General features: G+C 46.2%; 1 protein-coding gene, 1 non-coding gene and 1 pseudogene across 3 annotated transcripts; 1 reads left to right on the top strand and 2 right to left on the bottom strand.

Annotated features, from left to right (window-relative positions):
* Window positions 1-5,368: 5,368 nt before the first annotated feature.
* On the bottom strand, window positions 5,369-5,440 carry trnaa-ugc (transfer RNA alanine (anticodon UGC)). Its single transcript has one exon. It is a non-coding gene; the product is annotated as a tRNA-Ala (tRNA).
* Window positions 5,441-5,558: 118 nt separating this feature from the next.
* LOC109864763 (histidine--tRNA ligase, cytoplasmic-like) lies at window positions 5,559-13,641 on the top strand (annotated as a pseudogene).
* dnd1 (DND microRNA-mediated repression inhibitor 1) lies at window positions 11,647-15,082 on the bottom strand. 2 transcript variants are annotated; one of them, XM_020452699.2, is made up of 5 exons: window positions 14,876-15,082; window positions 14,152-14,260; window positions 12,728-13,053; window positions 12,468-12,600; window positions 11,647-12,333 (listed from the first exon to the last, which is right to left on the bottom strand). In XM_020452699.2, exons 1-5 carry the CDS (start codon window positions 14,894-14,896, stop codon window positions 11,822-11,824), a joined length of 1,101 nt encoding a protein of 366 aa, XP_020308288.1. In that variant the 5' UTR covers window positions 14,897-15,082; the 3' UTR covers window positions 11,647-11,821. The 2 variants fall into 2 exon arrangements, with proteins under 2 accessions (XP_020308288.1, XP_020308289.1); XM_020452700.2 differs by having other exon boundaries at window positions 14,152-14,257; window positions 14,876-15,079.

The following is a 15,082-nucleotide window of genomic DNA, read 5'->3' as shown; positions in this document are numbered from 1 at the left end:
ACCACCTGGGGGAGGCCTGTCAGGAAGTCCAGGACCCAGTTGCACAGGGCGGGGTTGAGACCCAGGGTCTCGAGCTTAATGACGAGTTTGGAGGGTACTATGGTGTTAAATTCTGAGCTGTAGTCGATGAACAGCATTCTTACATAGGTATTCCTCTTGTCCAGATGGGTTAGGGCAGTATGATTGCGATTGCGTCATCTGTGGACCTATTGGGGCAGTAAGCAAATTGGAGTGGGTCTAGGGTGTCAGGTAGGGTGAAAGTGATATGGTCCTTGACTAGTCTCTCAAAGCACTTCATGATGACGGAAGTGAGTGCTACGGGGCATTTAGTCATTTAGCGCAGTTACCTTAGCTTTCTTGGGAACACGAACAATGGTGGCCCTCTTGAAGCATGTGGAAACAACAGACTGGGATAGGGATTGATTGAGTACGTCCGTAAACATACCAGCCAGCTGGTCTGCGCATGCTCAGAGGACACGGCTTGGGATGCCGTCTAGGCCAGCAGCCTTGCGAGGGTTAACACGTTTAAATGTTTTACTCACATTGGCTACAGTGAAGGAAAGCCCACAGGTTTTGGTAGCGGGCCGTATCAGTGGCACTGTATTGTCCTCTATGCGAGCAAAGAAGTTGTTTAGTTTGTCTGGGAGCAAGACATCGTGGTCAGCGACAGGGCTGGTTTTCCTTTGGTAGTCCGTGATTGACTGTAGACCCTGCCACATACCTCAGATTTTCTGAAAGGAGGGCGGGGAGGGCTTTGTAAGTTAGAATAACAATGTTCCAGGGTTTTGCCAGCCCGGGTCGCGCATTATGCTGATAAAATTTAGGGAGCCTTGTTTTCAGAATAGCCTTGTTAAAATCCCCTGCTACAGTAAATTCGGGATCAGGATATCTGGTTTCCAGTTTACATAGAGTCAAATTAAGTTATTTCAGGGCGTCGATGTGACTGCTTGGGGGGGATATACACGGATATACAAGACTGTGATGATCGAAGAGAATTCGAAGAGAATTCTCTTGGTAGATAATGCTGTCGGCATTTGATTGCAAGGAATTCTAGGTCAGGTGTACAAAAGGACTTGAGTTCCTGTATGTTGTTATGATATATGAGTTCAGATCAAATTGTATTTGTCGCATGTGCCGAATACAACAGGTGCAGACCTTACAGTGAAATGCTTATTTACAAGCCCTTAATCAACAATGCTTTAAGAAGTTGAGATTTTTTTTTATTTTTAAGTTAAGTAAAAAATAGATGAGTAGAAAATAGAAAATAATAGTAACAAATAATTAAACAGCAGCAGAAAAATAACAAGCAAAGCTATATACAGGCGGTACCGGTACAAAGTCAACGTGCTAGTCGAGGTAATTGAGGTAATATGTACATGTAGGTAGAGTTAAAGTGACTATGTATAGATTATGAAAGAGAGTAGCAGCAGCATAAAAGAGGGGTCTTGGTAGCCCTTTGATTAGTTGTTTAGGAGTCTTATGGCTTGGGAGTAGAAGCTGTTATGAAGCCTTTTGGACCTCGACTTAGCGCTCCGGTACCGCTTGCCGTGTGGTAGCAGAGAGAACAGTCTATGACTAGGGTGGCTGGAGTCTTTGACAATTTTAAGGGCCTTCCTCTGACACCGCCTGATATAGAGGTCCTGGATGGCAGAGAGCTTGACCCCAGTGATGTACTGGGCCATACGCACTACCCTCTGTAGTGCCTTGCGGTCGTAGGATGAGCAGTTGCCATAGTATGATGCACCAGTGCAGCTGTAGAACCTTTTGAGGATCTGAGGACCCATGCTAAATCTTTTCAGTCTCCTGAGGGGGAATAGGCTTTGTCGTGCCCTCTTCACAACTGTCTTAGTGTGATTGGACCATGATATTTTGTTGGTGATGTAGACACCAAGGAACTTGAAGCTCTCAACCTGTTCCACTACAGCCCCGTCGATGAGAATAGGGGTGTGCTTGGTCCTCCTTTTCCTATAGTCCACAATCATCTCCTTTGTCTTGACCACGTTGAGGGAGAGGTTGTTGTCCTGGCACCACATGACCAGGTCTCTGACCTCCTCCCTATAGGCTGTCTCATCGTTGTCGGTGATCAGGCCTACCACTGTTGTGTCATCGGCAAACTTGATGATGGCGTTGGAGTCGTGCCTAGCCATGCAGTCATTAGTGAAAAGGGAGTACAGGGGGGGACTGAGCACGCACCCCTGAGGGGCCCCCGTGTTGAGGATCAGCATGGCAGATGTGTTATTCCTTACCCTTACCACCTGGGGGTGGCCTGTCAGGAAGTCCAGGGTCCACTTGCAGAGGGAGGTGTTTAGTCTCAGGGTCCTTAGCTTAGTGATTAGCTCTGAGGGCACTATGGTGATGAACCCTGAGCTGTAGTCAATGAATATCATTCTCACATAGGTGTTCCTTTTGTCCAGGTAGGAAAGGGCAGTGTTGAGTGCAATAGAGATGGCATCATCTGTGGATCTGTTGGGGCTGTATGCATATTGGAGTGAGTCTAGGGTTTCTGGGATAATGGTGTTGATGTGAGCCATGACCAGCCTTTCAAAGAGCTTCATGGCTACAGACGTGAGTGCTACGGGTTGGTAGTCATTTAGGCAGGTTACCTTAGTGTTCTTGTGCACAGGGACTATGGTGGTCTGCTTGAAACATGTCGATATTACAGATTGAAAATGTCAGTGAAGACACTTGCCAGTTGGTCCTGGTAATCCGTCTGGCCCTGCGGCCTTGTGAATGTTGGCCTGTTTAAAGGTCTTACTCACATCGGCTACGGAGAGCGTGGTCACACAGTCGTCTGGGACAGTTGGTCCTCTCATGCATGTTTCAGTGTTACTTGCCTCGAAGAAAGCATAAAAGTAATTGAGCTAATCTGGTAGGTTTGTGACACTGGGCAGCTCATGGCTGTAATAGTTTGCAAGCCCTGCCGCATCCGACGAGCGTCGGAGCCGGTGTAGTACGATTCAATCTTAGTCCTGTATTGACGCTTTGCCTGTTTGATGGTTTGTCGAGGGGGAAAAGCGGGATTTCTTATAAGCTTCCGGGTTAGAGTCCCACTCCTTAAAAGCGGCAGCTCTATTCTTTACCTCAGTGCGGATGTTGCCTGTAATCCATGGCTTCTGGTTGGGGTATGTAAGGTACGGTCACTGCGGGGAAGACGTTATTGATGCACTTATTGATGAAGCCAGTTACTGATGTGGTGTCCTCCACAATACCATCTGAAGAATCCATGAACAGATTCCAGTCTGTGCTAGCAAAACAGTCCTGTAGCTTAGCATTTGCTTAATCTGACCACTTTCTTATCGACCGAGTCACTGGTGCTTTCTGCTTTAGTTTTGGCTTGTAAGCTGGAATCAGGAGGATAGAATTATGGTCATATTTGCCAAATGGAGAGCGAGGGAGAGCTTTGTATGTGTGTCTGTGTGTGGAGTAAAGGTGGTCCAGAGTTTTTTCCCCTCTGGCTGCACATTTAACATGTTGATAGAAATTTGGTGAAACTGATTTGAGTTTCCCTGCATTAAAGTCCCCGGCCACTAGGAGCGCCACCTCTGGATGAGCATTTTCCTGTTTGCTAATGGCCGTATACAGCTCATTGAGTGCCGTCTTAGTGCCAGCATTGGTGTGCGGTGGTATATAGACAGCTATGAAAAATATACATGTAAACTCTCTTGGTAAATAGTGTGGTCGACAGCTTATCTTGAGATACCTCAGGCGAGCAAAACCTTGAAACTTTCTTAGATTTCATGCACCAGCTGTTGTTTACAAATCTACAAAGGCCCTCCGCCCCTTGTCTTACCAGAGATCACTATTCTATCCTGCCGAAAAAGCTTAAAACCCGCCAACTGTATGTTAATCATGTTTTCCTCCTGCAAATGACGGGGATGAGGGTCTTGTCGGGTGTCTGGAGTAAATCCTTCCCATCCGACTCGTTGAAGAAGAATTCCTCCAGTACGGGGTGAGTAATCGCTGCCCTGATATCAAGAAGCTATTTTTGGTCATAAGACACGGTGACAGAAACATCATGTACAAAATAAGTTACAAATAACGTGACAAAACATTTTTTTTATAATAATAATAATCTTAATTTAAAAAATATAAGATCTCACTGCGCTAATTGTAACATCCTGTCACATACCTGTAGTTATAGAAGGAAAGGTGTTCACTGCATGATGCCAGTCTGCTCAAATGACAAGAACAGGTTTGGCAAGGTTGTTGAAATCACCAGATCATCAACTGACACAATCTGATTGATTTCATTTTTCACTGTAAAGGCTCTTTAATTCAATTAAATTAAAACTAGTATGGTATACTGGCAAACATCTTAGTGCTGAAACAGACTGATATCATGTCTAGGACAACTGGAGTTAGACTTACAGTAACTGGTGTCAAGTGAGGCCAACTCCATATTTAACTTGAAGGACAGTACAGATTCATACTGTGACTATGTAGGTCCTGCTGTTAGCTGGGTATTGCAGGTCACAATGTGACTACTGTGCCTCCAACATTCCCCTGTTAACTAGATGTCTAAAGGGAGCATAAACATTGGGTGTTGCACAGACACCAATGCTACAGTTGAGAAGTGTGTGTGCGTATGGCTAAAATAGGGTATTATATTACTGACAATCTACACATTACAAGCATAACCTAACCTGTAGCAGACATTTTCATGCCTTCAGAGAGACATTCTAAACAATAAAATATATCAAGTTTCACACCAAAACACTGATGTTTGTTTACAAAACATTCTCAGTGAGCACATGCAGAAAGCTGAGACTATAGACAACTCAACATCAGACTGTCTGTTGACATCAGACTGTCTGTTGACATTTGTTCATAAGAATAAGTGCAGCACAAATCCTTGACTATCACATAATAAAATGGTCGTGAAAATGTTATAAATCCAAGTTGATTGGTCATATGCACAGGATATAGTGTAAACGGTGCAATTAAATACAACAGCGTAATGTAAAAAAAACAACAGTAAGCAAACTACAAGTGAATACAAATACTATATAAATACAAGTAGTAAAAAGTAACAGAACGTGATATATGAGAGAAGAATAGGGCTCCAGAATATATACTATACTATATGCTAAGTTAGGCTATTAGGCTCAACCAATGCCATGTGTATCTGAGTTCTTGAATTAACTTGGGTTACTGAGAACGTAGATAACAAATAATAGCCTACTGGAAGGAAAATAAAACATCTTTAAAATTTCCATCACATTAAATCTAATATGTAATTTATTTCTGTTGATGAGAAACACTTTGTTGATTGGTGAATATGTATAGTCAACATGTATAGAATATGTATAGTCAACTTCATCCGCTTCATACAATTGTAACACCAGAAACAGATCTTTATCAAAAGGTGTGGAGATGCCGGGGATTGAACCCGGGGCCTCATACATGCAAAGCATGCGCTCTACCACTGAGCTACATCCCCTACATAGTCAATAAGTGAAAAGCACACTAGTTATACTATATATTAAGCACAAAATCAAGTTAATAGTCAGTGTCGGAAGTGTGAAACTCTTTTTTATTGCAAGTGCCTTCGTTTCACTCCATGTCTTTCTGCTAAAACACAATTTTTATAGTGTATCTGGTATGTACTACTTACTAGCGCAAAATTGCTACATTGTTTCATCACGCTCTGACAAACGCTGTCTTGAATAAACTGCGACTGTGTGGTCCGTGTAGGTATATCATCGGATCCCAGCTTCCGGACTTCGAGGAAGAGTTAGCAGCAGTAGCACATAGATATTCCTTCTAGTTTCTGACATTAGACACAACACAATGGCCGATAAAGCGCAGATACAAGATGCAATTAAAACACAAGGAGAAGTCGTGCGGAAGCTAAAGACAGAGAAAGCAAGCAAAGAGCAGGTCAGTATTCACGACGTTCAGTTTTATTGACATTTGGTGGAAACTTAGACTCTCGTGCCATACGCGATAAACTAGCGGTAGCAGTGCAAAGACACCGGCATCGACGGTTCTCTATCAGATGAATGAATCGCAAAATAGCTAGCTAGCGTTAGCTAGCCATGTCAGGCATCATGGCTGATGATGCAATCTCCCTGCAATTTGGCATAATTAGCAAGATATCTGTCATAACATGCGCAATTGTTAGTGGGCTGGTCAATCGTTGTACATTTGTTTTCCAGCCTGTGTGAATACATAGTTCCTTTCAATGGCAGAATGTTGAGCTTCTTGCTCTGTCTGTCTCCACCTTTAGTCTCTCTATCCTCAACTGTATTGTTCTCTCTACCTCTCCCTACCCGTTTCTCTCTACCTCTCCCTACCCGTTTCTCTCTACCTCTTCCTACCCGTTTCTCTCTACCTCTCCCTACCCGTTTCTCTCTACCTCTCCCTACCCGTTTCTCTCTACCTCTCCCTACCCGTTTCTCTCTGCCTCTCCCTACCCGTTTCTCTCTGCCTCTCCCTACCCGTTTCTCTCTGCCTCTCCCTACCCGTTTCTCTCTGCCTCTCCCTACCCGTTTCTCTCTACCTCTCCCTACCCGTTTCTCTCTACCTCTCCCTACCCGTTTCTCTCTACCTCTCCCTACCCGTTTCTCTCTACCTCTCCCTACCCGTTTCTCTCTACCTCTCCCTACCGTTTCTCTCTACCTCTCCCTACCCGTTTCTCTCTACTCTCCCTACCGTTTCTCTCTCCTCTCCTACCCGTTTCTCTCTAGCCTCTCCCTACCCGTTTCTCTCTGCCTCTCCCTACCCGTTTCTCTCTGCCTCTCCCTACCCGTTTCTCTCTACCTCTCCCTACCCGTTTCTCTCTGTTTCTCTCTGCCTCTCCCTACCCGTTTCTCTCTGTTTCTCTCTGCCTCTCCCTACCCGTTTCTCTCTACCTTTCCCTACCCGTTTCTCTCTACCTCTCCCTACCCGTTTCTCTCTACCTCTCCGCTACCCGTTTCTCTCTACCTCTCCCTACCCGTTTCTCTCTGCCTCTCCCTACCCGTTTCTCTCTACTCTCCCTACCCGTTTCTCTCTACCTTCTCCCTACCCCGTTTCTCTCTGCCTCTCCCTACCCGTTTCTCTCTGCCTCTCCCTACCCGTTTCTCTCTGCCTCTCCCTACCCGTTTCTCTCTGCCTCTCCCTACCCGTTTCTCTCTACCTCTCCCTACCCGTTTCTCTCTGCCTCTCCCTACCCGTTTCTCTCTGCCTCTCCCTACCCGTTTCTCTCTGCCTCTCCCTACCCGTTTCTCTCTCCCTCCCCTACCCGTTTCTCTCTGCCTCTCCCTACCCGTTTCTCTCTACCTCTCCCTACCCGTTTCTCTCTGCCTCTCCCTACCCGTTTCTCTCTGCCTCTCTTTCTCTGTGTTTCTATCTTTTTAATTTGATTTGAATGCCAAGGGGCTGGAGCTCAGACCTTCCTACATCACCGGATCAGGTCGTGTTCAGTAGGACACACAGTTTAATTATTTTGTTTTTATATCCAGATTTGTTCCTCGTGAACACGGCCCAGTGCTTGTCTGGTCCAGAGATAGGCCTAGTTCTGATTCCAGGGGTAAGTTAAGTCCTGCGCCCACCCATGTCTCTGGGCTGTGATAGGCCAGTTAGTTGGTTTAATTCTGGGCTTTGATTAGGCTTGATGGTTTGATTGACCCCTGCCTCTCGTGTTTTGTCCTCCATGTTGTGATGATGCGTCATGCCTGCCCTCCTCCCTAGTGATAGGGTTGCTCACCATTTTTCTCCTGTTCTTCCTGCTCGATGCCAACCACCCTGCTGGGGCCAAATCTACGTCCATCATCATCTACCTCCTCCACATGTCACTACTTGGGATCCAAACACTTCCACTGGATATTCCTGGATAACCCTGCTTTTGAATTGGATAACCCCTCATCTGTCTTGGTGGATGTTTTTTCTATTGGACTGTACTGCTGATGTGATGCCGCACTCCTGAACGGCCATTTTTGGTAGTTTTTCCTGCTGCAATAAATACCCTGGGTATGGCATCCCTGCGTCTGTGTGCGGGGTTGGCGGGCCATCGGTCTCGATTGTGTGTCCGCTCTCTACGCACCCTTTCTGGGATGACTGTGTCTCAGGTAAGACCCATATTCTGGAGGGTGTAATGGGAATGGGGGAGGATCGGTTCAAGGTCCTGGTGAACACTGATTTTTAACCTTGTTTGTTTCCTAGATTGTTGAGGAAGTGGCCAAATTGTTAAAGCTGAAGGCTCAAATTGGAGGAGATGAAGGCAAACACCAATTCACACTCAAGACTGCTAAGGTATAGAATGCCACCATGGAGAGTGCATCTCACAGGCAGTGGATGATCATTAAGAGAACTTGTTGTGTAATATGTTTACTACTTGTCTTTATTGAAAGTCCAAATCATTAGGTGTTGTATTGCTTATGCACTCTTTTTCTCTCTCTTGCCCTCCCATCTCTTCATCTCCCTCTCCTTCTCTCTCTCAGGGCACCAGGGACTATAACCCTAAGCAGATGGCCATCAGAGAGAGAGTCTTCAACACTATCATTCGCTGTTTCAAACGCCACGGAGCCGAGCCCATGGACACGCCCGTCTTTGAGCTGAAGGTGTGTGTGCGTGGCAAATACACACACAGCACACACCGTTGACGAAGAATAGAAAGAGATGAACTAGCCCCTCGATTTGTAATACATAATGTACTTAGGTTGACCATTTTCTCCCATCTATGATTTTGTAGGAAACGTTGACGGGAAAGTATGGGGAGGACTCTAAGCTCATCTACGACCTGAAGGACCAAGGAGGAGAGCTGTTGTCCCTTAGATATGATCTCACTGTATCCTTGTATTAGTCCTGATGCATACATTGTTAAGTGGGATAGCTTGCAGATTGGTAAGTTAATTCCCCAAATTCCCCTAAAGCAAACCAGCTGTATATCCCCTTGTGGGTTTAATCCACGTTGTGAGCCAATCAGGTGTCTACAAGTCCTTGACCCCGCCCCCTCAGGTGCCCTTCACCCGTTACCTGGCCATGAACAAGATCACCAACATCAAGCGCTACCACATCGCCAAGGTCTATCGCCGTGACAACCCTGCCATGACCCGCGGCCGCTACAGGGAGTTCTATCAGTGTGTAAGCATCCGAGCGATCGGGTTATTGGGTGAAACGTAAACCCTGGTGTTAGACTTTCAACATCAACTTTAACATTGGAATAGTTCTTGGTTTCTACTACATCCAGGTGTTTGTGGATACACATTACCCATTTTCTAGCTCTCTATGTGCGTCTCTCCCCCTCCCAGGATTTTGACATTGCAGGCCAGTACGACCCCATGATCCCAGACGCTGAGTGCCTGAAGATTGTCCACGAGATCCTGAGTGAGCTGGAGCTGGGAGACTTCCGCATCAAGGTAGGTCAGAGACGCATCCACACATACAGCACCCCCGGTCAAACATCTTGAGATACAATCTGAAGCAATGAATTTGTGGACGTACTCCTCCTAACTCTCATCCCCACCATAATATCCTCTCTGTGCAGGTGAACGACAGACGTATTCTAGATGGGATGTTTGCAGTGTGTGGTGTTCCAGATGACAAGTTCCGTACTATCTGCTCCACAGTGGACAAACTGGACAAGGTAAATCCACTGCACTCAACCCAACTCTTATGTGGTTAAGGAAATGAATGCATAACAATAAACCTGAGCAATATCTTAATATGCAAAACAAGTTGATAGGGATAAAATGTTTCTTTATTCTCTCTCTTTATAGATGTCGTGGGAGGATGTAAAGAGTGATATGGTGAATGAGAAGGGTCTCTGAGGAGGCAGCTGATCAGATCGGACAATATGTCAGTATGCAGGGTGAGGACAGATCACACACGCAGACTGACCTTTGACCTTTCCCCTATCTGAACTTGTCTGGTTGGTGTGTGTGTTCCAGGGGGAATGGACCTAGCTGAGCGCCTACTGCAGGACGCTAAGATGTCACAGAGCAAGCAGGCGTGTGCCGGCCTCAGACATGAAGCAGCTCTTCAGCTACCTACAGCTCTTCCAGGTCACAGACAAGGTGAGAGGTTGTCTGGTGACCAAGGTGACTTGACTGAGGTAATCTGTACATCAACAGATTACTCTGTAGAGGCATTTAGTTTAACAGAAATAGTTTTGGGGGTCAGCGGTTATCAGGATATGATCAGCTGAAATTAGCCGGATAGGTTGCAGTCCTTTTGCCATATCATTAATCTCGTGTTCCTTCCTCCCGCCTCCTCCCAATCTGTCCTCCCCCAGGTGGTGTTTGACCTAAGTCTGGCCCGTGGGTTGGACTACTATACAGGAGTGATCTATGAGGCCATTCTGACTCAGAACGGCCCGGTCAATGTGGCGGCGACCCAGAATGGGGTGGAAGAGAAGGCAGAGGAGGGCGTGAGCAGCATGGCGGGCGGCGGGCGCTACGACGGCCTGGTGGGCATGTTTGACCCCAAGGGCAGGAAGGTGCCGTGTGTGGGGGTCAGCATCGAAAGGGTCTTCTCCATCATGGAGCAGAAGGCTGAGGTAAGGAAGGGGCATTATCAAACTGTCTATCAGCTGCCAGCTCTACACACAGGCTTGTTTATTCATAAGTGCATGAGAGAGCCTGTGTGTCTGACTGGTGTGTTGGGATCTGGCCCCCCAGGCATCGGCGCGGAGACCCAGGTCATGGTGGCCTCGGCACAGAAGAACCTCCTAAACGAGACTCAGACTGACCGCTGAACTGTGGAACGCTGGGATCAAGGTGTGTGTTCAATCTAAGTTTGATTACAGCGAGTGATGTGCATGTAGAGTTAATTTCCACTTCTGAAAAGGCTTTGCGTGACTATTCATAAGAGGAACCTTTAATAGCACTGATATGACCGTGTGTGTGTTGTCAGGCAGAGGTGATGTATAAGAAGAACCCCAAGCTGCAGCACTGTGAGGACTCTGGGATCCCCCTGGTGGCGATCCTGGGGGAGCAGGAGCTCAAGGACGGGGTGGTGAAACGCCGAACAGTCCACAGCCGAGAGGTGAGTCACACACACCAAACTCCCTCTTTACCTCACACGGTCTCATTCACCATACCTGGTACGCTAGTCCCCAGGACATTCACAGTATTAGGCAAGACTGCCTTCTCTTCTTGTGCACCAGATGCATGGAGTAGTCTACAATCCATACTTCATATGGGAGTGTAAATGCTTTTAGGCTAGATCATGTAATGTATTGATTGGAGACCCACCTGGCCAAGGCAGCAACAATGTGCTTTTCCTGGTTGAATAAACCACCACCATGTTTCTTTCCGGTCTGGTTCTCAGGTTGACGTATCGAGAGCAGAACTAGCAGAGGAAATTAAGAAAAGGACCTCAGATGTCTAAGTCATGGTTTTTGCCTGACAACAGCACCCTGGGTCGTGGCCCAAAAAGTTCACCACAGGCAAACAGGTCTCACTGCTGCCTTCAACTGTGGAATTTGTTCCACTCGTCCAGGCTGCTCACTAAGACCATTAAAGGCAGTGGTTTCATATCAACTACCCAGACACCTGCATAGCCTCAAGGACAATGAACATAATACATACTGTTGCAAGTCACTGCATTACAGCTTCAGTCTGGGCACCAAGGTAAAATATGCCTGTTCTTTTAACCCACCAATAAACAGATTCATCTGATATTTACATGAGCATATTTCAGATGTATACCATACAACTGCTAGACATTTGACAAATCTCATTTTATTATGAGAAACAATTAAATGGTGCAAAAAACATGCAAAAGTGGTTCAAAATAAAAGTAAAATCATGCATCTACTTACTAAGTATAAAAGAGTGCAAAACATTTGAGTATTTTCATAATTAAAACAAAGTATGGGATCTGTGCTTCAACACTATCAGGCCCTGTACAGAGCGCTGAGGACCTGCTGGGCTGTAGCTCTGCGAGCCTCTTCCTGTATGGCTCCAGGGGTGGGGCCGGGCAGAGTCTGCACCATCCCGGTGAAGGGTGTGGCCAGCCCCGGCACATACACCCGGTAGCTGAAGCACAGGAACCCGTCAGGCCCCATGTGGCGGTACTGCAGGTCATAGAGGGGCTTCCCCTGCCCGTACACCTCACACACACCCTGGAGCAGGGCTGCTGCATCCACAGGAGGCACCATGGTCACCTCCCTGGGGGATTCAGGAGCAGCGTGCACCATGGGAGGGGGTGCCCTCACAGCCCGGGAGAAGGCAGGGAGCTGACGCTGGGCGAGGCGCAGGGGAGGCCGGGGGCTGTCGAGGAGGGAGCAGCGGGGAGGTTTGGGAGAAGGAGGAGGCGTTTTGGAGGGTCTGGGAGGCTCTTCGTGCTTGGGCCTAGAAGAGGACTGCCACTTCAAAGTGATGGCCAGCCCAAAGCGTTTCTTAAAGGCTGCAGAGAGAGGAGAAAAGGCAAAAGGAACACATTAAAGGTCAGATGGGAGTATTTCAAATGTAAGAACTGCTAACAGAAAGCTGTGTGTGCGCTGGTCAGTACACTGAATCTCCATGAGAACCCTGGCCTACCTTCAATCAGCACCTTCTTGGCCATGGAAGCTGCATGGTGGGAGGTATAGACCACCAATGCAGACATCCCCTGTTCCCGAGGCCCTGCTCTCAGGGACACGCCCTCTACCCCCTCAGAGAAGTCCAGCAGCACCTGCAGGTGGGACACAAGAATTACACACAGACCAAACATCTAAACTGTAAAGTTCTGTTTCTACATGCATCATTCCCACCCCACAAGTCCCTCCACCTGAACCACCCACCCACCCCTCCCTCCTGACCTGCAGCAGTTGCTCCCTCCTTGTGCTGGTGGGCAGCTCCCCAAGACAGAGCTGACGTTTCTCTGTACTGCGCCGTACACTGAGGCGTGCCCCTGACTCCAGGGCACGGCCATGCAACGAGCGGATGGCGGCAGCGGCCGAGGCAGGGCTGTCGTACTTGGCGTAGGCAAAGCCACGGTTCTGTCCGCTGAAGTTCATCATGAGGCGGAACTCCCAGAGGGGGCCCACCACACGGAACAGCGGAATCAGCTGGTCCTCAAAGACATCCCGCGGGATCTGGCTGATGAACACCTCACAGCCCGGCCCAGGGGGGGCGCCAAGCCAGTCTAACCACCAGAGGGAGGAGTGGAGTCAGGAGTGGCTTTAACTTGCAAGTTATTTTCTCTCCCTAGCCTTTCTCCTAACTTTATGATGTTTACAGATCTGAAGGGTATGGATAGGTATAAGCAGTGTAATGGAGGAACTTTTTCCACTTTACAGATAAGCAAACATCGGAGGTGCCCAGGGACGTATTCATTACGCGGATTCTGTTGCAAAACGTTTCTTAAGCGGAGGCAAATGGAACAGTGAGGGACCTACCGGAATGTTCAATAGAAACGGTTTGCTTTAGTTTGCTTCTGAAATGGTTACATAATGAATACACCCCTGGTGAATTTGCCTTAATTCCAATTGGCTTGCCAGTCTTTTCACTGTAGATGAGTAAGTTCTCCATGTGTGAGCTGATCACTTCACCAACAGGTGTGTACCGTTAGAGTGATTAGGTAAAATGGCTATTGCCATGCAGGAGATGGAGTAGGCATATAGATTTTGCCAAAATTATCCACAACTCTACAGTTCTTCATACATTGAATATACTTCCAGTGGTGGAAAAGGTATCCAATTGTCATACTTGATTAAAAGTAAAGATACTTTTGTGTGGGTCATTTTCTATTAAGGTAACCCTGAGAAAGTCTAAAGGTATTTGGTTTTAAATATACTTAAGAATCAAAAGTATGTGTAAATGTTAATTCCTTATATTAAGCAAACCAGAGGCACAATTTATATTTTTTGGGATAGCCAGGGGCACACTCAAATATTATTTGCATACAGAGCATTTGTGTTTAGTGAGTCTACCAGATCAGAAACAGATTACCAGTGATGTTCAATTAAGTGCATGAATTGGACCATGTTCATTTCCTGCTGAGCATTAAATGTAAGGAGTACTTTTGGGTGTCAGGGAAAATGTATGGAGTAAAAAGTACACTATTTTCTTTAGGAATGTATTGAAGTAAAAGTTGTCAAATATTTATAGTAAAGTACAGATAGATCCAAAGACAACTTAAGTAATACTTTACACCACTGGATACCTCAAACTGTCTGATGCCTACCACTGAAAACATGAGCATTTACACCACCATAGGCCATTTGGTTCCAATCATACATACCATCAGGTGGACCTCCATATTTTCTCTGGCCATTGACTTGGGTCAGTTTGACGTCAGTCTCCTGCAGCCACATCTCCAGCGCCTTCAGTCGCTCCGGGTTCAACACCTGCTAGAACAAAGATTGAGATGTTTATCTTTTCAATCTACTTTATGAAGACACGTCGTGAGAGTATTATTGATCTGTCAATATATAGTCATTTTGAAAATGTGCTTTTTTGTTATCCAACGGAGTGGGCCGTTGATCAGAGGCCTCTGTACTTGACATGTGGGTTTTGTAGCTCAATACTAAACAATTAACCGCTTTTGCAAACAAACCTACAGAATCAGTTAACATTTTGCGACCTTTATAGTACCCGAGAACGGCTCTTATTTACAACTAGAAACACTTCGGGTGATACTAACATAAGTAGGCTACGGGTGTTGAATTGTATGAGCAAATGTTTTGTGAAACAAGCAACATTTCGAGAACTTCACTTGCAAAAGGCATTAATTGCACACCATTGTCCAGTGTGTGAATCATAATACATGAAGGCCAGCAACTAGTGAACTGCTTTAGATACACGTCCATGGCAAGTTATCGGTGTCATGTTAATAAACAACGCTTTAAAACAAAAACGGTTATGCTATTATTATTTTTTAATAAAAAATAATTTATCTTCAAAACCATTCATACTTTACATCTCATAATTTTCATACATACTCAAATAATGCTATTTTAATTTACCTGACTTGAACGCTCCTCCATTATCCTAGGTCTCGAAAAAGTAGCAACAATTACCGAATCTGCTTTCTAGTCATTAGTGGTACCACGGTGAAATCCCGTGACCTTAGGTAAAAATCGATTGGATCACGGAGGAGGTTGGGGGCGTGTGCAAAGGTTGTTAAATTAGTCACGTTTGAAGACGATGGTGATGGAAAGGCCACTTGAAGC

This window comes from Oncorhynchus kisutch, linkage group LG19 (genome assembly GCF_002021735.2).
Source record: "Oncorhynchus kisutch isolate 150728-3 linkage group LG19, Okis_V2, whole genome shotgun sequence".
Classification (NCBI taxonomy): Eukaryota; Metazoa; Chordata; class Actinopteri; order Salmoniformes; family Salmonidae; genus Oncorhynchus; species Oncorhynchus kisutch.
Note: the sequence above shows the minus strand (reverse complement) of the source record. Positions and strands in the feature narration are given on the sequence as shown.